Source organism: Protopterus annectens, chromosome 13.part0 (genome assembly GCF_019279795.1).
Source record: "Protopterus annectens isolate FY-2018-M chromosome 13.part0, PAN1.0, whole genome shotgun sequence".
Classification (NCBI taxonomy): domain Eukaryota; kingdom Metazoa; phylum Chordata; order Ceratodontiformes; family Protopteridae; genus Protopterus; species Protopterus annectens.
Genome location: NC_056747.1, coordinates 260,712,665 through 260,737,920, shown reverse-complemented (window position 1 = coordinate 260,737,920; position 25,256 = coordinate 260,712,665). Strand labels below are relative to the sequence as shown.

The 25,256-nt window shown below is 37.6% G+C and overlaps 1 protein-coding gene across 2 annotated transcripts in view; it reads left to right on the top strand.

Moving 5' to 3' along the window:
* The window catches only part of LOC122787222, a 174,189-nt gene that overhangs the window by 16,562 nt on the left and 132,371 nt on the right, over nucleotides 1-25,256 (top strand). For both annotated transcript variants that reach the window (XM_044053821.1, XM_044053820.1), the window contains exon 2: nucleotides 22,946-23,878. In XM_044053821.1, coding sequence (XP_043909756.1) covers nucleotides 23,054-23,878 — 825 coding nt within the window. In that variant the 5' untranslated portion in view covers nucleotides 22,946-23,053. The remainder of the gene's footprint in view (nucleotides 1-22,945; nucleotides 23,879-25,256) is intronic.

The window sequence follows — 25,256 nt, the reverse complement described above, 5'->3', positions numbered from 1 at the left end:
TGGTTTACCTAGTAATGGTTCATATTTCTTACCCCATTGTGATTTGACAAAATTTGTCACATCTGTCAACATACTATTGGGATATCCCCTTTCCCTGAACATCCGATGAATAATTTCAATTTCTTGATTCATAATGTCTTTAGTGGACATCGTGTAGCCCGTACATTGTCCCTTTACAATATTCTTGAAAGTGTGTGGTGGATGGTTGCTTCCATACTGAATGTAGTGGATTGGAAAGGGCGGTTTCCTATATAATTGAGATACAAATCCATGTTAGTTAGAGCTGATAAATGTGTCTAAATCTGAATTCCCTTCCTTTCAACAGTGTGGGTGAATCTCAAAAAATCCGTGGTGGAATTGATATATTGGATGAATGGTTGAATGGTATCCATCTTACCTTTCCATACAATAAATATATCATCCAAAAAGCGAGTGTACAATAACATATTCTTGTAATATTCACTCGTGAAAATGTACTGGTTTTCCCATTCCAGCATAACTAAATTTGCATATATGGGTGCACATGATGCACCCATAGCAACCCCATTGATCTGTCTGAAAGTCTCACCATTAAATTCGATGTAATTATGATCCAATATCAATTCCATTATACTCATAATCAGTTGGATTTTATCCCACGTACATTCAGAGTATTTCCTCAAGCTGTTACAGAAATACTCTAAACCTGTATCCTTGGGTATACTCGAGAATAGATCCTTGACATCCACCGTAATAAATATTATATCAGAATTCCATACATCTGTATTCAATTTGTTCAAAAAATGCCAGGAATCTTTAATCAAGTGAGGGACTTTTTGATGGATGCTCTTTGTCCATTCGTCCACCAATACACCCAGATTAAATGTTTTAGACTTTGAGGCAGATATGATTGGTCTTAAGGGCGGATTCTGGACATCTTTATGAATCTTGGGAATACCAACAATATGTCCCAAGATAGGGTATTCATTCCTTAGGAAATGGTACACCTCCTCTGTAATTCTACTATCCAACATAAACTCTTCAATAGCCAAGTCAATTTTCCTGTATCCAATATTGATTTGATTCCGTGAAATAGATTCATAGTTCCCTGAATTGATCAAGATGTCGTATAGTTTTTTCTGATAGTCACTTGTATATGTTATTAGTATCCCCCCTCCCTTATCGGGTTTCATGACTCTAACATCTTTATTAGAAACTATGTCTTTAAGTATTTTCCTTTCTTTTTTTGTCAGATTGTCAGTAAGTTCTCTTTCCTTTCCGTATCCCTTCCTTACATTGATGTACACATCATATAGTTCTCTACACACAGCTTGTTCATACAATTCTACATGTTTGTTGTTGGGGGGTATGTACGTACTTTTTTTCTTTAATTTATTCTCCCTGTAGACTAATGTATCATCCTTGTCTTTGAATTGGAAAGCTAAGTTTAATCTGCGACAGTATAATTTTACCTCTTTTATGTTGTCAAATAAATTAAACTGTCCCCTTGGTATGAATTTCATCCCTTTACTAAATAAAGAGAATAGTTCTTCTGTTATTATCATATCAGTATAGTTATATATCATGAAGCCCTTATAGTTGTGAATCTTGGGGTAGGTTCCACTACTATTTGTAACCGTACTGGCATTACTATTTATTTCTTCCACAATACCAACTGATGTATTCTCTTTAGAGGCAACCTTAATGATGTTCGCGTTACAATGGTTATCTAATAATGTCTCTTTTGGTATTTTTTTGGTGCTGGAAAAAATCTCCCTCCCAGAAAATTTGAATTGACCTCCTGTCTATCATGTATGTGCTCACCTTCACTCTGTTCATGATGGTGCATTTTGTTTGATTTTCTAACATCCTGGGGCCAAATATACGCCCTTCCAATTCTATACTGTTCAACATCCCTCTCCATTTTGTGAACCTTTCTGTTGTATATATTCTTAATTCTATAATTAGCTGTGGAGAATTGTTTGTAAAAAAGTTCTTGCCACTGGTCAAATTCATTGTCACTTGTTATATCATCATTTAACATTTCAAGTTCATTGATCAATTTTGCTATTTTTCATCATTGTATTTCATTAATAATTTCATATACATAGTGCCAAACATGTCAAACAGTTTATCAAAATCTCTTTTAACTGTTTCAGTATATTCAATTCCTAGTGGTAATTTAAAGCATAACCCTTTGGATTGTTATATGGTTGTCTATACATTTCTCTAAATAGACATTGTCCAACTTCACACTCTTAAATTGAATTAATTAATTTTTTGCCCAGTGAATTAATTTTTGTTTTTAAATTGTTAGAAAATTCATCAAATGCATAATTATTATGTCTGTTAATATTTACTCTATTTACATCAAATGTATAATCATCATTTAAAAAATCCTGTATACATTTGCCATTATTTCTTACATCCTGTTCTGAACATTTTCTATTGTTACTCCTATTTTTACTAGCTGGTTTAGGGCTTAAGAAAAAATCAAGAAACATAGTACCTGTATTGGTCTTGTTCATTGTATTCTTTTTTGTAATTTTTGAATACAGTTTGTTACTGTCCCGAACTTTGGGTCGTGCCCCCAACCTTTCAACTCATCTTTATGATGAAAAATGCTGAAATCAAACGTGAATTCAGCTTCCGATAATATGTTATCACCAACTTCTTTTAAATCAATACCAGTCAGTCTTCTCGATGTGGATTTACTGTTTCCCAGTGCTTGCCCATTGGGGATATCGCCCATACTGTTCAACTCTATCCTCTCTGCTATATACGGTGGTGTTGCACTTCTCTTGCCATTGCCTTGGACCTGTGGAGAACTCGTACTGTTAAGTGGCAACGCTGTTCCAGCTAATTTCCCCACTAAATCTAGTAATTTGCTTACATCCGTTTTTAGCGAGATAACCTCCTCTTGCAATGATACGAACTCCGCTCTACTCAATGAAGCATCCTGTGGGACCGGATCGGTCATACTGCAACCAGGAACCAAAATAAAACTCACACCAACCAAATGTCTATTTCCAATCCGTGCCCCAGTACTCGAGCAGAACGAAACACTGTTATCCAACGTAAATTTTCAGTAGAACTAGACACAAAACAGCAGTTTGCTCGTGTAACGTTTTAATGACAATTTTCAGTAAAAATCCAAAAGGTTTAGCGCTTTCATCTGTCGCAGACAGATTTCATCAGAACCAAGCTCACAGTCTCATACTCTGACCTTTATACTACCATTTTGGCGCCCTTTTTTGTGTTTACATATATTAAAAAATGACAACTTGTAGATACATGCATATTATAATGAAAATACTTCATAACCTTCATAAAATACTCCTAATATATTGATACAAGGTAATTAAAATTAAAATAAAAACATTTTAATACCATATAATTAAAATCATAATATATAAAATTCTGTAATTGATAGTAGTATATATCTCCTACTAATGAAAATGTCTACTCATTGCACTACTAAGACTCGATGAACCTAACAATAACTATACACCATGTATCTAGCAATTGGACACTGTACGGCAATGGTATAGTGTCGTGCTTATCTCCTGTAACTATGAACATAAATGTACACTATGTCAAGTATGATATATTGAATAATATAAAGTGGCAGTACATTCCTAAGCGTTCCCCATCAATAAAAAGGGTTTTAAGCTAATGTATTCATCATCATATCATTGCAAGAGGAGGTTATCTCGCTAAAAACGGATGTAAGCAAATTACTAGATTTAGTGGGGAAATTAGCTGGAACAGCGTTGCCACTTAACAGTACGAGTTCTCCACAGGTCCAAGGCAATGGCAAGAGAAGTGCAACACCACCGTATATAGCAGAGAGGATAGAGTTGAACAGTATGGGCGATATCCCCAATGGGCAAGCACTGGGAAACAGTAAATCCACATCGAGAAGACTGACTGGTATTGATTTAAAAGAAGTTGGTGATAACATATTATCGGAAGCTGAATTCACGTTTGATTTCAGCATTTTTCATCATAAAGATGAGTTGGAAAGGTTGGGGGCACGACCCAAAGTTCGGGACAGTAACAAACTGTATTCAAAAATTACAAAAAAGAATACAATGAACAAGACCAATACAGGTACTATGTTTCTTGATTTTTTCTTAAGCCCTAAACCAGCTAGTAAAAATAGGAGTAACAATAGAAAATGTTCAGAACAGGATGTAAGAAATAATGGCAAATGTATACAGGATTTTTTAAATGATGATTATACATTTGATGTAAATAGAGTAAATATTAACAGACATAATAATTATGCATTTGATGAATTTTCTAACAATTTAAAAACAAAAATTAATTCACTGGGCAAAAAATTAATTCAATTTAAGAGTGTGAAGTTGGACAATGTCTATTTAGAGAAATGTATAGACAACCATATAACACCGAAAGGGTTGCGTTTCTTTAAATTACCACTAGGAATTGAATATACTGAAACAGTTAAAAGAGATTTTGATAAACTGTTTGACATGTTTGGCACTATGTATATGAAATTATTAATGAAATACAATGATGAAAAAATAGCAAAATTGATCAATGAACTTGAAATGTTAAATGATGATATAACAAGTGACAATGAATTTGACCAGTGGCAAGAACTTTTTTACAAACAATTCTCCACAGCTAATTATAGAATTAAGAATATATACAACAGAAAGGTTCACAAAATGGAGAGGGATGTTGAACAGTATAGAATTGGAAGGGCGTATATTTGGCCCCAGGATGTTAGAAAATCAAACAAAATGCACCATCATGAACAGAGTGAAGGTGAGCACATACATGATAGACAGGAGGTCAATTCAAATTTTTCTGGGAGGAGATTTTTCCAGCACCAAAAAATACCAAAGAGACATTATTAGATAACCATTATGCTTGAACATCATTAAGGTTGCCTCTAAAGAGAATACATCAGTTGGTATTGTGGAAGAAATAAATAGTAATGCCGAATGCGGTTTACAAATAGTAGTGGAACCTACCCCAAGATTCACAACTATAAAGGGCTTCATGATATATAACTATACTGATATGATAATAACAGAAGAACTATTCTCTTTATTTAGTAAAGGGATGAAATTCATACCAAGGGGACAGTTTAATTTATTTGACAACATAAAAGAGGTAAAATTATACTATGTAGATTAAACTTAGCTTTCAATTCAAAAGATAAGGATGATACGTTAGTCTACAGGGAGAATAAATTAAAGAAAAAAAGTACGTACATACCCCCCAACAACAAACATGTAGAATTGTATGAACAAGCTGTGTGTAGAGACCTATATGATGTGTACATCAATGTAAGGAAGGGATCAGGGAAGAGAGAACTTACAATCTGACAAAAAGAAAGGAAAATAGTTAAAGAGATACTTTCTAATAAAGAGGTTAGAGTCATGAAACCCGATAAGGGAGGGGGGATACTAATAACATATTTTATTAAAAATTTCCTTTTAATAATTTTAAAAGTTCTTTTTCCGGAATCAATAATTTGTCAAAAATTATTTGGTATTGAATTTTATGTTGGAAGTGAATTCAAAAGTTCCTTTCCTGGAATGTGTTCTAAAATTTTGTTTACCCCCAGTTCATAAAGTTGTAAAAAACATACGCCCAAATTTAAAACTTTAATTGTTTGTGGGACAAGGTCATACATTCCCCTTATTAAAGTTTTGGATTTTTGCTTAATGATGTTGGAACGGGTTTTTAATATGGTTTCAGTTTTTGGTTAAAGGGGTTGGGTTTCTTTTTGGATCTCTGTTTTTTTTTTTTTAAATTTTTGAGTTTTTTTGGTTTTTATTTTTTTATCTTTTTTAAGGTTTTGGAGACTTGGGGATCAAGAAATTTTTTTACCCTTCCAGGGGGGTTGGAGGACCTCCATTTCTGAAAATTCATTTATGTTTATTTTTTATGGGGGGTTGTTTTTAAATGAGGAAGAAAATTTGAAAAAATAATTACCATTATAATTCACCAAATTTTGGACACCATGGAAGGAATGTTTTACTTTCAAAAAGGATTTGTTTCTCAATATGGGGGGCGTCTTTTTTAAGTTTTTCATATTTTTGAGAAAAATCCAAATAAAGGGAATATTTAAAAAATTTGGGTTTTTGCTAGTTCCAAAAACTTAAGATAGATTTGGGGGAAAATTACCCCAGAAAGGGGGTTTTTAAAAATTGCAAATGCAGGTTTTATAGCAGGAAATTAAAGAAATAGAAATGAGCCCAAAATGGCAAATAAACTACTAATTTCTGGGCTGAAACCACTCCTCCAGGGACAGATAGGCTGCTCAAAGCTCCCTCTCTCACAGTGAACAGAGAAACTTCCTTCTATCCAAGTAAGGTATGGGCAAACACAGAAACTTGTAACACAGCCCTGAATTACGGTTGCCACCCATCCTGTTGTCAGCGGGACACTCAAGGGTTGAGCCCTCTCATCCCGCTTCCCGCATTCACCGAGTGGGACTTTAAAAGTCCCATTTTCCCTGATCGTGAATTCAATTGCCGTGGAAAAAACGAAAATACTTCCGGTTTTTCCACGGCAATGCGGCTATATCACCACCTGGACCTGCAGTTAGAGGGATTCCCTGCTAGGTCCGGGTGGTGTAATGCAACAGCAATTGGCTGCAGGGACTGGAGGGGGCGGGGATTTACTAAGTGGAGCCCAATAAAGGTCGCAGCTGTAGAGCACTAAGCTCTACAGCTGCAAACGAAAAAGATCTACAAATTCTATTTAGCCAGCAAGCCAGCAAGCCAGCCAGCCAGCAAGCCAGCAAGCCAGCCAGCCAGCCAGCAAGCAAGCAAGCAAAGAAGCCAGCCAGCCTGCAAGGAGGGAGCCTGCCAGCCAGCCCAGTCACTTGAGCCATTCCAGCAGGAAGGAAGCAAGCTAGCCCAGCAAAAACTGTGATAGTGATAAGTACATAATAGCATGTTGTGGCTTTAGTTATTTAAAATGGGAATATTGTGCTTTATTTAAGTTTTTAATGTTTAGAGGTAGATGGAGATGTAGTATGCAGTATTTAAATCTGTGCAGTGGTTATTTTGAGATTTTTGAGTAGTACTTTAAAATGGGAATATACTGTGGTTTAATTTTTTTTAATGTTTAGAGGTAGATGGAGGTGCAGTACGCAGTATTTAAATCTGTGCAGTGGTTATTTTGAGATTTTTTAGTAGTATTTTTTAAAGGTATAAAACCTGAATGTATATGTAATTGTTATTATTCTTGGGGGTATGATTTGGAAGCATTACTTTAAAAGGCTGAACTGTGTATAGAAGTTGTTTATTTCTGGTGGGGGGCAGTGAAATATAAATTTAGTGTGATGTATTTCTATTGTCGTAGCTTTTTCTGGGTATTATCTGTTTGCAGATAGAAAATGTTCGAGCATAGTTTGCACTTTTTTGTATGGAAATGTGTGCAATTTAATGCTGTTTTCAGGAAGTTAGGATGTACTGTTCGGGTAATTTTCCTGTTAGTTCCTGCAAGTCAATGTGTATGTGGTACAAGTCTACTTTTTGAGGGGGAATGTTAACAGTTAATGTAATGCATTTATTATTCTAGTAGGTACATGTTACCAATTTGCCAAAGATGTTTCAAGATTGTTTTCATTTATACTTGTAAATGTGTGCATTTAATTTATTATGCATTTTTAATAAGGTTAAAATGTACTGCTTTGCTTGTAATGTGAATATGGGTGTGCTACTTTTGCTTGGGCCTGTTTATTGCATTGCTGTGGTGGGTAAATTACTCTTAATTGCTATGTTTTGAGGTAAAAGGAGCCCATGGAGTCTGTTGTACATTGTAGTTTATATTACTTCTCTTGCAAGAAGTATTTTTAAAAGTTAAAATGTTTACGGACATTTTCCTGGTTTTTTTGTTTTTGTTTTTTGGTTTTTTTTGTGGATGCATGCTCAGAAGTTAATGCAATGTATTTGCAATTGTGCTAAACCATGTTGTTGTTACAGGGTAGTTTGCTTTTATAAGTAGCAAACTTTCTATTTTGTGTTTTAGTGATGTCTTCAATAAACTTATGTACTGTTTTCATTATAATCCGATTACGACCAGTGCTGCTGCTGGGCATGTTCATTAATAGATCATTGCGCTGTGTAAATTAGTGCCATACATTTCTTTTAACTGCTGTGGTCAAAAGCTAAATCAGGTTTATGGTATCCACTGTGCATTCTCATTCATTTTAGTGTTTTTTGGTTCAATGAATGCGGTTAGCTTTCTTTTCTTGAGGGGTGGGGTGAGGTGGGCATGTTCGGTGGTAAAAATAATGCATTTCATTTTCTACAAGCTGTGTTAATGTTAGTTTTCAATGGCCAAAATGCCCCCTACTAACTGTTTGTAATAATTCTCTTCTGCTCCATTCCTCCGTTTTTTCGCATGCCAATGTTTTTTGAGCCAGTTCTTTCAAGTGCCAATGTTTTTCAAGCCAATTCTTTCAAGTGCCAATGTTTTTCAAGCCAGTTCTTTCAAGTGCCAATGTTTTTCGAGCCAGTTCTTTAGTGTGCCAATGTTTTTCAAGCTAGTTCTTTCTCATGCCAATGTTTTTTGAGCCAGTTCTTTCATGTTCCAATGTTTTTCGAGCCAGTTCTTTCGCATGCCAGTGTTTTTCAAGCCAGTTCTTTTCGCATGCCAATGTTTATCAAGCCAGTTCTTTCACGTGCCAATGTTTTTTCAAGCCAGTTCTTTCTCATGACAATGCTTTTCAAGCTAGTTCTTTCTCATGCCAATGTTTTTCAAGCCAGTTCTTTCATATGCCAATGTTTTTGAGCCAGTTCATTTGTGCTGTGCACCAGTATGTTACTGCACCCTACTAACACAGTTTTGGTAAATATGTTACAAATCAGGTAAGTACAGATTCAAGTACGAAGAGAGCAGCAGCTTCATCACAGTCAACCAGTAGCAAGAGAATGTGCAAGTGGCAGGACATTTGGAAAACAGAATTCGATTGGATTGAGAGATGCAGTGATGTCAAAGCGTTCTGCGGGTATTGCAAGAGAGAATTTCTAGTGACCCACGGTGGAAGAAATTATGTTGCATGACATGAGGCAACTGAGCAACATAAGACTGCTATACTTCAAGCTAAATCCACTCACCTGATGACAAAGTGGGCAAGGAATGCAAACCTTGAAGGATCAGAGCTTAGGATCATTGCAGCAGAAGCCTATGAGGTGTTCCATGCTGTTAAGCACAATATTTCAAATAACAGCTTGGACTGTGCAGTAAAGTTGACCAGCCAGTTGTACAGTGACTCGGACACTGCAAAAAAACTATCTTGTGGTAGAACCAAGGCTGAAGCCATAGTTGAAAATGTTTTGGGACTGCACTCATTGGAATGTTTCCTGCATGACCTTCAAAAACCAGGCACTTCATTTGCAATTTCATCAGATGCTTCCAACAAAGGAAACATACAATTATTTCCACTTGTTGTGAGGTATTTTTCTAAAGAAGAAGGGGTGGTGAATGGCCTTTTGGACTTCTATGAAGACCCTGATGAATCTGCACAGGCTATTTCACATCAAATTTCCAACACAGGCCTGGCAAGCCGGTAAGTAAAAATCAACTGCCAATCATTAGTGGACCGGAGTTCCGCTGTGGCGACCCCTAACCGGGAAAAGCCGAAAGACACAAACAAACAAATGGAAAGGCACTCCTTGCCCTAGAACAGCATTTCAGCTTATGGGGCTGATAATGCCAGTGTGAACTATGGGAAGAAATCTGGTGTGTATACCAGATTAAAAAAGTGCCCATCACTCCAGAAGGCTAACTGTGTTGCCCACATCATTCACAATGCAGCCAAAAAAGCTGCAGCACAACTACCGTACGACGTGGAATTGTAATGAAAGTTTTCAGCCACTTCTCAGGTTCGGCCACAAGGACCAGAGACTTGAAAAACTTCTTTGAGTTTTGTGGCATGGAATTTGAGAGTCTGTTAGGACATGTGCCAACAAGGTGGCTGTCACTACTCCCAGCCATTGAAAGAGTAGTGAAAAATCTCCCAGTGCTCCAGTCCTATTTCCTCTCCCAGGGAGAAGAGGAGTATGGCAGTACTTTTCAGCTAATGAACATGGTGAGAATGAATTGCCTACACTGCCCCAGTACTATTTGCACTTTCTCTGTGCTGTTCTTGTTGATTTTAATGAACATATAAGTACATTAGAAAAATCAGCACTTACTGCCATGAAAACTTTTTGTGTAATGGTCTCTCTGAAGCAAAAACTGCAGGCAAGAGCTGAAGGTGCTTTCTTTGGAGGGAAACTTAGGGCACTTATGAGCTCATTAGATAGCACTTCTGCTAACAAACTGAAAAGAGACTTCATTGTGTTCTTGGAGACAGCAGTGAAATACCTGGAACAGTGGTTTGATTATACTGAAAGCAACTACTTGTTAACACTATCTAAATTATCTCTAAATGAGCCCTTTGCTTTCAGTGACTTGCTTAATGTGACCACTGCCCTGAGTCTGCAGGATGTAGATGAAGATTATCTTTTTAGGGACTACTTGGCAATTAGGCCCTCTCTCGAACAGTTATGTAACACAAGCTTGACCCCAGGAGAGAAGTGGCTGAAGCTTTTCAAAGAAGGGCCTGAACTGACTACACTATATCCGGTAATTGCTAGGGTTTTATCTATACTGACCTCAAACGCATTTGTAAAAAGAGTTTTTTCTTTGGTGAAAGGTAAATGGACAGATGTGCGAAACCGATGTAGTGTGGACTTGTTAAAAGCTGAACTAATGATGAGTGTAAATTACCGGATGAAATGTTGTGACTTTTACTCAAATATTGTTTCAAATCGGGCCCTTCTTCAAGCCATAAAATCTAATTCAAAATACACTTTAAAAAAAGTGATTTAGTGTACTAGTGTGCAGTATAAAGTACTAGGGTGCAGTTTGTAATTTTGTGTTTTTCTTTGTTTAGTGTTAATTTGCTAGTGTGCAGTATGTAGTACTAGGGTACAGTATGTAGTTTTGTGTTTTTTCTTTGCTTTAGCTTTAATTGACAATAAAGTCTTAATTTTATACTTGGCTTGTATGTGGTATGTAGATATTTTTAAGTTTTCTTTCTGAATAGTAATGGTTGGTTTATGAATTTTTTAACTTTTTAAATAAACAAGTGTCTGTTTAATGAGTAGTGTGTTTTTTATTCCTTTAAAGTTTATTTACTGTTACAACTGAGTAATATGTGTTTTTGCAGTAATAGTTCACATCATTTAAATGGTATGAGTTTTCAGTATGCTGTAATGTCACAATGTTGTATCCATAACTAATACTGCATCTCCTTTAACAACTCTGGTGATGTGGTGGGGGTGTGGCCAGTGTCGTGTTGGCCACACCCACTATCATATTGACCACACCCCCATGCCCCACTTTGCCCTTGTTAAAAGGTGGCAACTCTACCCTGAATTCAGCACTAACCTGAAAACTGGACTAAACCAGCTTAGAAAAGTGGGAAAACAAGTATATTTTTTTGTTTTTTTCAGAAAATAAAGCAGATACAATAAAAAATACTTTAAATGCACAGAAATAGCTATCACACTTGATTGTGTAGCATACAACAGTTAAACAGGTAATTTAAACACAAAAATGACTTTGTTAAAGTGCAGGCAGTAAAATAAGTACAATATATAGCTTCAACAAGCTTTTTAAATCACAGAAACTCTAGAAAATCGGCGTTTTAGGCGGAATTAGCTAAAGGCAGCAAGAAAATGCAGAAAAATTATACTTAATCACTCCCAAGTCTCTCTTTTGTCTCTTTGCTGCTGTAGAACTCTTCTGGGCACCAGGCAGGAACTTGCTGAGCTGTATACTAACACAGAAACCTTGCAAATGTGGATTTTATAGCAGGGAAATGAAAGAGATAGAAATTAGCCCCAAATGGCCAATAAACTACTAATTTCCGGGCTGAAACCACTCCTCCAGGGACAGATAGGCTGCTCAAAGCTTCCTCTCTCACAGTGAACAGAGAAACGTCCTTCTATCCAAGTAAGGTATGGGCAAACACAGAAACTTGTAACACAGTCCTGAATTCAGCACTAACCTGAAAACTGGACTAAACTAGCTTAGAAAGATGGGAAAACAAGTATTTTTATTTTTTTTTTTCACAAAATAAAGCAGATACAATAAAAAAACACTTTAAATGTGAAGAAATGACTATCACACTTGAGTGTGTAGCCTACAACTGTTAAACAGGTAATTTAAACACAAAAATGACTTTGTTAAAGTTCAGGCAATAAAATAAATACAATATGTAGCTGAAACAAGCTTTTTAAATCACAGACACTCTAGAAAATCAGCATTTTAGGCGGAATTAGCTAAAGGCAGCAAGAAAATGCAGAAAAATGATACTTAATCACTCCAAAGTCTCTGTTTTTGTCTCTCTGCTGCTGTAGAACTCTGCAGGGCACCAGGCAGGAGCTTGCTGAGCTGTATACTAGCAGAAAAACCTTGCAAGTGCAGATTTTATAGCAGGGAAATGAAAGAGATAGAAATTAGCCCAAAATGGCCAATAAACTACTAATTTCTGGGCTGAAATCACTCCTCCAGGGACAGATAGGCTGCTCAAAGTTCCCTCTCACAGTGAACAGAGAAACTTCCTTCTATCCAAATAAGGTATGGGCAAACACAGAAACTTGTAACACAGCCCTGAATTCAGCACTAACCTGAAAACTGGACTAAACTAGCTTAGAAAGGCGGGAAATCAAGTATATATATATATTTTTTTTCAGAAAATAAAGCAGATACAATAAAAAAAAAACACTTTAAATGCACAGAAATAGCTATCACACTTGTGTGTGTAGCCTGCAACAGTTAAACAGGTAATTTAAACACAAAAACAACTTTGTTAAAGTGCAGTTAGTAAAATAAATACAATACCTAGCTGAAACAAGCTTTTTAAATCACAGAAACTCTAGAAAATCGGCATTTTAGGCGGAATTACCTACAGGTGGCAAGAAAATGCAAAAAATTATACACAAATCATATCTGGGAAAAGTGCCTGCCACTTTACCCCTCCCCCAGAAAAAAATGGAATCAAGGCACAAATAGTAACAATCATATTTCAAGTCATTACTGTCAAACATATATACAACACACTTCCTCATCCCTGCCCACCTTCTGTTTACTGCTTTGATGTCAAATGGAGATGAATCTAAAAAATATATATAACACAGTAATATATTTCAAAGTGTTGCTGTAAGATAGATACATCATTAATCTTAAACCCTACCCACCAAAAAATAATCACCCATATATGTTTCTGATATATGGTTATTAAAAAAGTCAAAAATATAATGGTCACTTTAATGTATCCCAGTCCTTAGTGCATTTCCTCTACACAAGCTATAGTGACCCATTGTACACACCTCTAAGGTTTGAAAAAAAAGTTAAAGAAATAATTATATCACAATGTCCATAGCCCATACACAGCCTATAGTGACATTCTTTATACGCCTCCAAGCAGGGCCGGTTTAGGGTACAGGCCATTACTAACCTGTGTCAAAATCTACTTATACAGCCTGGAGTGTGAAGGACTACCAGGGTCCCAGAAGATGTTCTGTGATGCACTTTATGTCTTATTTATGCCTTATTTTTCAAAGACAATAATTTGCTTACTGTTCTTTTTGTACTGTTACCCAAAAAATGTATGTACATGCCCAGCTATACAGATTTTTTTACACCAAACTATATTGATGCCTCACACAAGTACCAATGTGCATACACACACACACACACACACACACACACACACACACACACACACACACACACACACACACACAAACTTACTGTCACTACCCCTGAAAGTCAGGTCTATTAAAGGCTATACATAATTTCTCACACAACCATACTAAGATATTGTGAACAAATAATTCATGCAGGAAAGGTATTACAGCGGGTTGAGGCCAACAAGACATTTAAATTACAGGCTAGAGACTGCCTTCCCTACCAGAACTTGATGTCAGAGCACAGGTAATAAGAAAGAGATAGGGGAGTTTTAAGCGAAAGACCTACTCTGGTAGAGTTTTTAGTTGAATCAGGAACAAAAGCAGTTGTCAAAAAGGGTTAATTAGTAGGCCATATAAAATATTGCATGATAACTGTAAGAATCAATCAGAAGAGGTTGGAAAAGATTGGGAACAGAGACTGGAAAAGCAATTTACAAGAAAACAATGGGAAGACATATGTGTTGCTGCCAAATATGAAACCAAGTCAGGAAGATTTAGGATATTTGCTTGGAAGTGTTTGCATAGGTATTTGTATACCCCAAGCAGACTTCAAATAATGTTTTCCTCAGGTGGATAGCAAATGTTGGAGGTGTGATTGAGAGAAAACTGGAATATCCATTTGGGAGTGTAATAAGTCTGCAGATTTTAAAAATTCCCTACAGAGTACTCTATCAGAAATATTGGGTGAACAAATGGCTGTAAGTAAATGAGCATTTTGAGCTGGGATACAGGATCCGAATTGCCTAGAGACAGTAAGGCCTTATTAAGTTTAATTCTATTGGCTACCAAAAAAAGCAATTACTGTCTTTTCCGCAGTGGTGCAGCGGTAGCATTGTTGCCTCACAGCAAGAGGTTCTCCCATTCGATTCTCAGCTAGTGTGTGGGGAGTGCCTTCTGTGTGGAGTCTGCATGTCCTCCCCGTGGGTCGAGTGGCTTTCCGAAAGACATGCATGAATGGGTGTGCCTTCATTAAAGGTTGGGCATCGAGCTGGCCACTCGGCATCGTGAAAATCTACTGCCAATCATTAGCGAACCGGAGTTCCGCTGTGGCGACCCCTAACCGGGAAAAGCCGAAAGACAACAACAACCAAAAAAGCAATTACTAGAAAATGGAAACAAAGTCCACATCAACTGCATTTGAGGTATTGAACATTATAAAAGAGGTAAAAAAAAAATGGAAAAGGGAAGGAGCACATTACATAGAAGTAAATTGAAACTGTGTGAAGAATGCATGCATGATAATGTTCAGGAGGAGGAGGAGTGAGGTTTAAGAGAAGGGAAGAATTTAGCAATATTTTTTGTAATGTTGGACTGATGAGAGTAGCAAAGTAAATAATATATGTGCTGTATAATGTATTTAAATGGAACAGTGTTAAAATATGTTAGTATTAGGCTACTTGTACTTTCAGGCTAGCCAGTTACCCCATGTGAGAATCAAACCCTGCACCTTGTATCTATAAAGTAAGCACCTTAACTGTTATGTCAACCTCCCACTGGTTTGTTTTTTCTGCTAATGTATGTTTGCCTATTGTCTTAAGTGATAATAAAAATGTTTAAAAAAATGATTAGTAGTCCAGCTAAGCAGAGACTACTGTCAGCAACCAGGGAGAAAATTGTAAACTATATAAATGCTTTAATATATAACAGTCTAAAGAAAGGCAAAACAAGTATTATACAAGAGAAAATAAACATATCATATAGGAAGGAATATTGGGTTTGCAAGAGCGGGTGTACAAGTCATGGAGTGTGTGTATATCCCTTCTATGAATGGTGATTAGGACCACACAGGTGTCACATTACAGTGTGTCTGGAATGATTTGTAGGAGGGATACAGTGGTACAGTGGAAATGTATAGTATTTTGTGAATGTGGGGTAAAGGATGGGAATGGAGTGAAAGTACGTGGAGGGTTGGTGCATGCAAATCTACTTAAAGAATGGAAATTGTGTGCAATGTGATTGGTGCAGCTTTGTACGGAAACGTGGGCATACGAAGACTAGACTCCAAAAGTTGTCATGTCAGATTTAGAACTGGTATAAGAGTGTGGGTGTTTAATGGTGGTGGTGGTGGGGGGTTGGAGCCTTCCATGATAAAATTGCATAGTGAATAGTTGATCTTTCTGCAGCATACTGAAGTAGTGTGTGTGTCATTTGACAGAATGGCACGTACACAGAATGTATGGACCCAGAAGAGAAGGCACAATGATTCTGGATTTGCAGTACTGTTGAGCTATATGTGTAATACAGTACCTGTTAAAATACGAATGAAACAGTACTCATAATACATTCCATATGATATGTATTAAGTAACACTTCAAAGCTTTAAGCTTATTGCACATCTATGGCAATCTAAAAATGCCAACATGTACAGTGTCTTTAATTATCACATAATTTTAAAAGATGAAAAATGTTCCTGTATTGCAAACATTAAGGTGATATTCCAATCTGACAGCTTGAAGACTTATTTTATCTGAGTATGTTGAGTCAGCCATAAACAAATGGGCTGTGATGATGATTATTACATCATAGCATTCATCACAGGCTTTATTCTTGTGAAGTGGAGAACAGCTACAGTTATTCCCCCTCCACAAAGGTGGCCTAGCAACAGACCCAAGGAACTACAGAACCATAACTCTGACCAGCCTCATCTGTAAGGCAATGGAATGTATTATTATGGGCCTCAAAAATAAAGATATAGGTGACCTCCAAACCCTGGATCCTGCCCAATTCGGCTTTGAGAAGGGCAGACCTTGCCTGTTAAATCTGGTGGATTTCTTTGAAAGTGTGAACAAGGCCATTGATGAAGGCAAATCTGTGCACACAGCATACCTCGACTTAGCAAAGGCTTTTGACACAATCCCAGATTCAGCCATTGCAGTGAAACTTGGCAAACTAAATGTAAATCTCTTCATTGTAAGATGGGTTGCCAACTGGCTCACAAAGTGGGCACACTATCAAAGTGGGTGACTCCACATCAACCATCAGACCTTTTACTAGCAGGGTGCCACAGGCGTCAGTACTGGGCCCTTACTGTTTGGTATATACTTCTCAGACGTTCAGGTCAAAACTAAAGGATTGTGGCTGACCAAGTCTGCAGACAACTGCAAACTAGGTGCAATCATTGAATCTCCAAATGATGTTAGTATACTCCAGGATGGTCTCACACAGACCAACAACTCCAACTGGTGTATTAGTCATGGTCTCAAACTGAATGCAAAGAAATGCGTCATCACTGCTGTCAGCACAAACAATGTCCCTTCACACTATCAAATCAATAACAATGCCCTAAGAACCCATGAAGTGGTAAAGGACCAGCGATCACAGGTTGACTGTGACCTTAACCATGTGTCTAACATTTTAAGGAAAGCTTTCCACGCAGCTCACTTGATTAGTAAAGGGATCGCCTTGAGAGCAACAGAAATTATAACCCCCCATACTCATCACTTATCTGGCCCATAATTGAGTATAATGCCCCATTTGGTATGTACTGTACTAAGCACCTACAGAAATTAGAGAGACCTCAGAGTTTTCTCACAAAGAAGATCAAGGGCCTCCAGCATGTGCCTTACACAGACTGACTAAAATCCCTGTCACTATACACCATATTGTATAGACTTCTTAGGGGAGACTTATCTCTGGCCTACAGAGCAACTCAAGACCCAGACCTAATGAACTTACTGCATATCCATAAATCAAAAGAGTCTATGGCCACCAATTACAGGGACTTAAATATGTCATGTGACTTAAATAGGATTTGTTGGAGGGACAGATTTATCTCCCAGCAACTGCCATGTCTTTAGAACAAGCTACCAATTCATATGAAACAGAGCACCTCTATGACACTGTTCAAGAGGAAAATGGATGAGTGGATAGAGCACCTTAAATTCTTACTGAGGATAGCACCCACAACCCTCCTGGGCATGGGCAGTCATCACTAAATGCAGTCTTGGGTATTGACTAGTACCTCTATGGCATTACATTAGGTTGAAATGGCTAGGCTTAAATTGACCTCCGGGTCGATATCCTAGTAATCTCCTATGATCCTATGTTGTGAAGAAATGGATATTTAACTTTTCTTTTACTTGATATTTCAGGTCTAAAGGAAGACAGTTATTTAATATTTGACAACATTTTATTTCCTCTCTGCCTGCAGTAGTATTGGGCAGTATCCTAGAATTACATCTCATTAAGTTGGACTATTTACACATTATGAAAGAGGCAATACTTAATCTAAGAATATGATTTCATTAGCAGCTATGAATGAAACAGTACTGTTTAAAGCATGAGTAGGAATTAATTTAACAATGTTCTTTTGCCTGTTTCATGGGTATAAAGCAGCAGTCAAGTACACGTGTAACTTTTAACGCATGACCAGAAGGACTCTGATGAACTCAACTACTGGCCTCATGCTTCACCATTCCATTCTAGATATGCTTTACAACTCTGCAGATCACTGATGAGCCTCATCATTTCTGTCACTGTGTGAGTATATGCTTCCCAGCTATTTCAGTGAAATGTTTTCCATTTTAAAGGAAGTAGCAACTAGTCACTTCCACTTCATTTTGGGTTTTCCTCTCTCCCATAAAAAAGAGAGAGGGAGAACAGTATCACATTCTGAGTTTTCTGACAGGCTATTTGAGGATTCTTTAAGACTGTATGTAAAGATAAGTGCATTTTTTTAGTGCAATGACAGTTAGTGTGTGTACTGGCTTGTAATGTTTGCACTATCACATCTTACCCCTAGAGTGTTCACTGACTTACCCATTGTTTTATTTTTATTTTATTTCCAGTTTGATTATCGGGGAAGTCCACTGGGTCCAGAAGACCCGTTTTCAGTGGAGGCCCGGGGAGAAAAGCTCCAGGATAAAGAAATGCAAAAAGAAAGAATATACAAAAACAAGCAAATACAAATAAAGTAGTAATATACAAGAAACATTGTATAGTAATAAGTTACAATTATGTGCATTCAGTATCATGCATATTCAGCAGGAATCAAATTGTATAGGTTACAACTTATGTACATTCAGTGTTAGGCATATTCAGCAGGAATCAATGTGAATTGTTATTAATTAATTTTACAATAAGTTTTCATTTGAGCAAGCCACTTGTGTTGTGGTTGGGGAAACACCTTAACATACATGCATATTAGTAATAGTGATAACACTTTACTTGTGCTCATGTAAAATAAGAAGATATTTTCAATATTTACAAAGTTGAAATAGTGTGCTGTTTGACTCTAAGACATCAGAGCTTAGATTGACTCATGGGTGAAGTAGCTATGGGTAATAGAGAGCTAAGGAGCCTGGGAGGAAAAACCTCTTGGAGGCATGGTGAAAGCAGGTGCATTTCCATTTGGTGGACAGGTGTTTGAAGAGTAGAGATTTGAAGTTTTCTGAGTTAGTTGTAGTTCATAGCATAGCAGGGAGAGAATACCATTTCTTGCCTAGTGAGAAAGATAGGAGAAGTTGGCCGGCAGGACATTTAGGTTTGTGGATAGAGATTAAGTTTTGGTGTTTTGTTGGGGGTGTAAGGGGGGAGGATATTGGTTAGGGCTGGACATTTAGTTGGGTGAAATATAAGTCTGTGAGCAGTGGTGAGTTGGAGGTAATCCAGGTAGTTTGTGAGTTCTAGCCTGTTCAATGATTGTAGGGTAAGGCAGTGATGGGTGGAATTTTTGGATTTGGTAGCAAATTTGGAGATCTTATTGTAGCAGTTTTCTAGTTTGGAAGTGAGGGAGGAGGATAGGTTAGTTAGGAGAGGGGATCCATATAATAAGGATGGAAGAAGATAAGTGGTGGCCAGAGTATGCCTAGTGGAGTTGGATAGATAGAGATTGTTTCTGTACAGTATTCCTAACTTTTGGTGTGTTTTATTAATATTTTGCTGAATGTGGATATCGAACTTGAGGTGTTCATCAATAGTGATACCAATGAGTTTAGAAGAAGGGACCACTTCTATAGGTGAGTTAGATTCAGTAAGGACTTTGAAAGCATTTTTGTCATAGGAGAACGTCTTTGAAGGTAGGAATAGTAGTTTTTTTAATGTATTTGCATTGAGGGAAAGGTGGTTTTGTTGCATCCAATTTTCAGTGGTTATAAAAGCAGTTTGGGTTTTGGTCAGCAGTTTGGAGGTGTTTAAAGTGGAGCAGACAAGTTAAATCATCTGTGTATTGAATGATTTTAGAATCAGGAAAGGCAGTGTGAAAGTTGTTGATGAAAATATTAAATAGCATAGGCCCAAGTATAGATCCCTGTGGTATGCCAGTAGGGGTAGGCAGGAAGGTAGAGGTGGAGTTCTTCCATTTAACTGCCTGGGATCTTTCTGACAGATAGCTAGAGAACCAAGATATAGTATTTGGAGAGAGATGAAGGTTTGAGAGATGATGGACAAGGTGATTGTGGGAAACAGTATCGAAGGCTTTAGAAAGATCAAGTAAAACAGTAGAAACTAGGTGTCCAGAATCACGGGCTTGGTTAACAGTATCAAGGAAAGAGTGTAGAGTGGTTATAGTACTATGTCCTGGGCGGAAGCCATGCTGGGTGGGTGTCAGGAGATGGTTGTGGGTCAGGAAGGGCATCAGTTTGGAGTGGATGCATTTTTCTAGGATTTTGGAAATTGGTGAGAGGAGAGCAACAGGACAGAAGTTAGAGATGCTGGTGTTTTTGCCTCCTTTGTGAAGAGGAAGAATGTATGCTGAGCACCAGAATTTAGAGACGTAAGATTCCTTTATGGATCTGTTAATTAGGATGCTGATTGGGAGAGCAATGCCATCAGCTGCACATTTTAGGAAAGAAGAAGGAATATTGTCTGAAGCGTTGGAGCAGGGTTTGAGTTTGGACAGAAGTCTTTTTATAAAGTTTGTGGAGACAGGTTTGAGCTCGGACATAAGGGGGAGGGTTGTTGGGAGAGTTAGATGGAGAGAAGTGAGATATTGGAGGGTTATTGTTGGGGAAGGTTTTGGTCAAGTCAGAAATAGTTTCTGTGAAGAATGTGTTGAATTCTGATGCTAGTTCAAGGTTGGATTTGCTTGGGTCTGAACAAGGGTTATTTCTGGTGCCTGGATTGAGAAGAGTGTTTATAGATTTCCAAAACTGTTTTGGGTTTTTGTTGTTGTTTGATCGGAGGCTAATATAATAGTATTTTTTGTCCTTAGTGATTAGCTGTTTAACAAGGTTGCGGAGCTGTTTGTATTGGAGGAAGGTATTGGTCAATTTATTGTTCTGGTAAAGCTTCCACAATTTGTCTCTTTGGAACATTATTTGTTTTATATCTTTGGATAGCCATGGAGCTGTGTTAGTTCTTATCCTTTTGTTTCATAGAGGGGCTAGGGAGTTTAGAGTGTCTAAGAAAATTAAGTTGAAGTAGGCTATAGCGTTGTCAAGAGGAAGGGTGTATAGTTTTTGCCAGTTCATTTGTTTGAGAATATTTGAGAAGGCTGTGGGGTTGAAGTAACTAAGGTTGCGAGTAAAGATGTATTGGTGTTGGGGTGGTGTGGAGCTGGTGGAACGATGGAAGAAAGCTGGGAGGTGGTCACTAATGGTGTCAGAAATAGTGCCAGAGTTGGTTATTTTGTTTGGATGGGAGACTAGGATCCAAACAATAGTGGATCCAGGGGGATTTGTTTTGTTGGGTCTGGTGATGGATAGGATAGTTTGAGTAAAGTTATAGAGGTTTATGGAAAAAGAGGGAGAGAGAATATTGAATTGCTTCAGTCTATATTAACATCCCCAAAAATATAAGTTTCGTAATTAATTTTAGTAGAAGCCCATAGGAGAATATCCTCGAGGACAGGAATATTGTTACCAGGGGAAATATATAGGGCAATGATGCAGATATTCTTGTGTTTATTTAGTTTTAGAAGTCCAACTGTAAGTTCAGTGTTTTTGAATTGTGGAATTGGAATTTGGAGGGGGATTATGGTTAGAAGGTTGGAGTAAATTAAGGCAGTGCCGCCACCTTTTCTGTTTAGTCGGTCATTTCTAAGGGTGTGAAATCCTGGGGGTAGAATTTCAGAGTCGGGGATATAGGGTTTGAGCCATGTTTCGTAGATGACTAAGATGTCTGGTTGGTTATGGCTTAGCCAAGCGTGAAATTGGTGTAGTTTATTGTTAAGGCTCTGGGCTTTGATAGTAAACATTTTAAGAGTATTGTGAGAGGAGGAGGGAGATAAGGGGAAGGTATTCTTAAGTAGGGGACTAGGACAGGGGTTAGGATGGATATCTCCAGCTAAGATTAGGTTATTGCATTTAGTAAAATTTGGCCATTTAGGTTTGCTGAGTAAGAGGTAAAGTAGATATAGACTTAGTTTTGGTGTCAGTAGCTTAGCTGAGGTGGATAAGATTTTTGGGTGGAAAAGGAGCAGTGGGTTAGGCTGAATGAGAGAGGAGGAGATAGAGTGGAAGTCTGAGTAAGGCTGTGGGTGAGGTTGGGTAAGTGTGCTAGTTATTGCTGGAGCAAATATAGGACAGGAATTTAATGAGTATGAGCTGGCACAGCATAGTGGAACTCGGAACAGGAGGAGGAAACAAGGGGCCTGGAGATTGTGGATAAGTAAGGAGAGCATGACTATGCAAAGGGAGAATGATAGGTATAAATTAGGAGGGGAGAATGATAGCTATAAGGAGGAATAGGGTTTAGGGAAAGATAAGAGAAGGTTAGGTGAGCTTTGGTTGCTAGTGAAGTAGAGAGAATGATGTGTTTAAGTGGGATGATTGTTAGCTGTTCTCAGAAGTTTTGAGTCCAGTAGATGCATGAAACCCAGCTTTGTCAAAAAATAGACAATCAGTTGTGTGCTATCGGCCTCTTTCTGTTGAGTGGTCATGTAAACGTCTCCCACTTTCCTTTTTTTTTTTGTTGTTGTCAGAATTCTAGGTTGTCAAAGCTGAAAACAGCACCAACAATGCTTGGTTATTTAAATAGCGTTCACCTCTTGTTTTATAAAGGCATAGATAAGTCATCATCAGAAACAGTATTAATTCTATATCATGTGTGAATTGTGCTACACAGTAGAGGAAAACAGTACAGGGAACTGAATGACACGTGTGAATTCTAGGATGTAACAAGGACCGTCTTTCCGAAAGAAGCATGGAGCAAGTTCACAGTCCTCTACACATAATTAGGAATACCAGGCTAAGGTAAAATGGATAAATAAAAGTTGAGCGCTTCTGTTTGTTGTCTTTTAATTAAGAATGAATAACATTTATTTATGTAATTTATTTTTCTTGTAGATGTAATTAACTGTAGAAGATGGGAAGGCATTTTAGCAACACTGATGCAGACAAAATCATCAAAACAAAAAATGTGAAAAAACGCTGGTATGATGCATCTCTTGACCAATGATGAACACTCTGAAGGGCAGAAGACCACAACCAAAACTTACCCCCCTTCCAGAAGGCAGCATATCTCTTAATGGTTTTAGAGGAAATGCTCATGAACAGTCAAAGTTCAAGAATTCAAACATCAGACGAGCAATCAAGACATACCAAAAACCAAAGTTTGCAGTAGAGTCCATTGCATGTAGTTGGAAAAAACATGTAATGCACACATTAAAAGATAAGGAAAAAGCAACCTTGTCTGAACAACAGGATATACTGCACAACATGAGTAATGACTTGACCACATTTGAAACAAATAATAGTCCCACTGTATGTCAAGAAGGAGACAGCTGCACTACTTCAGAGTCAACCAGTTCTGCCATAAAAGAAAAGGTTCATAAAATAATGATTGACCTACGACCTGTTTTAGCACAAGTCACTCAACCATGTGACTCTTATGAGGACTGGCCACCTGATCCCAGTGAACCAGAGGAACATGGGCATCTGAAATTAAAAGCATTCAAAACAAGTGGGAAACATAAAGAAGAAAATCCCCAGAATAAGAATGAGCTAGAAATGCTTGTTAGAGAGTCAGTTAATGAAGCCAGATCTGCTCTACCAAAATTAGTAATTAAACAATTGAAGGATAGCAATCCTCCTTGTTTGCCTGCTGCTGTCAGGAAAGACATCACACAGGCTCAGGCTACAGAGCACGGCATTTTGCCAAGTATCCCAAATCCAAACTTGCATTCCATGTGTTCCAATTCTTCTGTTTCATTACCAAGGATAATTCTACAGCAGAGACATCAGAATCAGTTAACTGACAGAGGTAAACTGTCAGACAAGGTAAGACAAGTGATTTTGTCATTTTGTAAAGTATATATTATGAAATATTATGAAATTCAATGTATTCTAAGAACCTGTTTAACAACAGACGCGGACATTTTTTCTAGTTTCACTTTAAATAACTGTATGAAACAGTAAATAAAGAGGGATAGTTGTTATATGTGTATAGCTTGAGCAGTTATTTACCAGAATTCATGCTAATATATTAGAAACCCTTTACAAAGGCTTTATAGGAGGACATGTTCAATTTTGTTCCTTATTCCCCTGAAACTGGTGATCATATTTGTTAGGTTACTGAATGACAACCCTCACTTTTACACACACACACACACACACACACACACACACACACACACACACACACACACACACACACACACACACACACACACACACACACACACACACACACACACACACACACACACACACACACACACACACACACACTTTCTTGCAAATTCCAGAAGAGACATCACTCATTCCCTTCTGATATCCCAAATAGCTGCCAGAGGTAAGATACAGGTAGGCACAGTGTTTGACAGTCTCCTTCCCTTGTATTTTCATGTTCTCTGATTTCCATAATTTACAGACACAGCCTGAAAGAGTGCAGAGACATATCCTGAAGAAATATAGTTTTATACACCTACATCTGCCACATGCCGTTAATCAATATATATCCACCAGATGTCTATTACTGAAATGGTTGGCAGGCCTGCCCAGGAAGAGAAGGTAGATAATGGAATACAGATGTTCTGCCATAGCAAGTCTTACTATTACACAGATAAACAGGATGACAAAATAGTAAGGCATTCAGTATGAACATTGCTGGCTGCTGACTCTCTCCAATTTAATTCATGAAATATTTGAAGGCATATAAGGTCTCCAATTATTTAGTATGGACAGTGTGAAATCTGCATAAACATCACTGGTGAGTGACTGTTTAGTGCATTTGTCATGAAGTAATTTCACTAACATGCCAGTACTGATGATACCACCGGTACCAATGTCAATCATATTGTGGCACTATAATGCTGATTGGTGCACTGGAGCAGAAAGTACAGTTGTGTAAGATCTTACCATAACAGTAGATGTCCTTCTCTCTTCACTGTTGCAGTATTCTTTACATAAGGGATTCCTTGCCAAGAGTAGCTCAATGTCTGGCCAGTATACCAAAGCCTTAGGAATATATAGACATCATACATTACGCGTATGCTCCCACCTGAAGATGTAGGGCGTAAAGGTGATGTACGGATGCATAGCGCAGAACTGAAAAGTTCAAGGAGGAACAAATATTTCTAGGAACTAGGAGGAACAAGTGCATCCAGAAGGAAAAAAAGAAAAAGAATTCTAGACAAGGAAGAAAGAAAGAATAGGG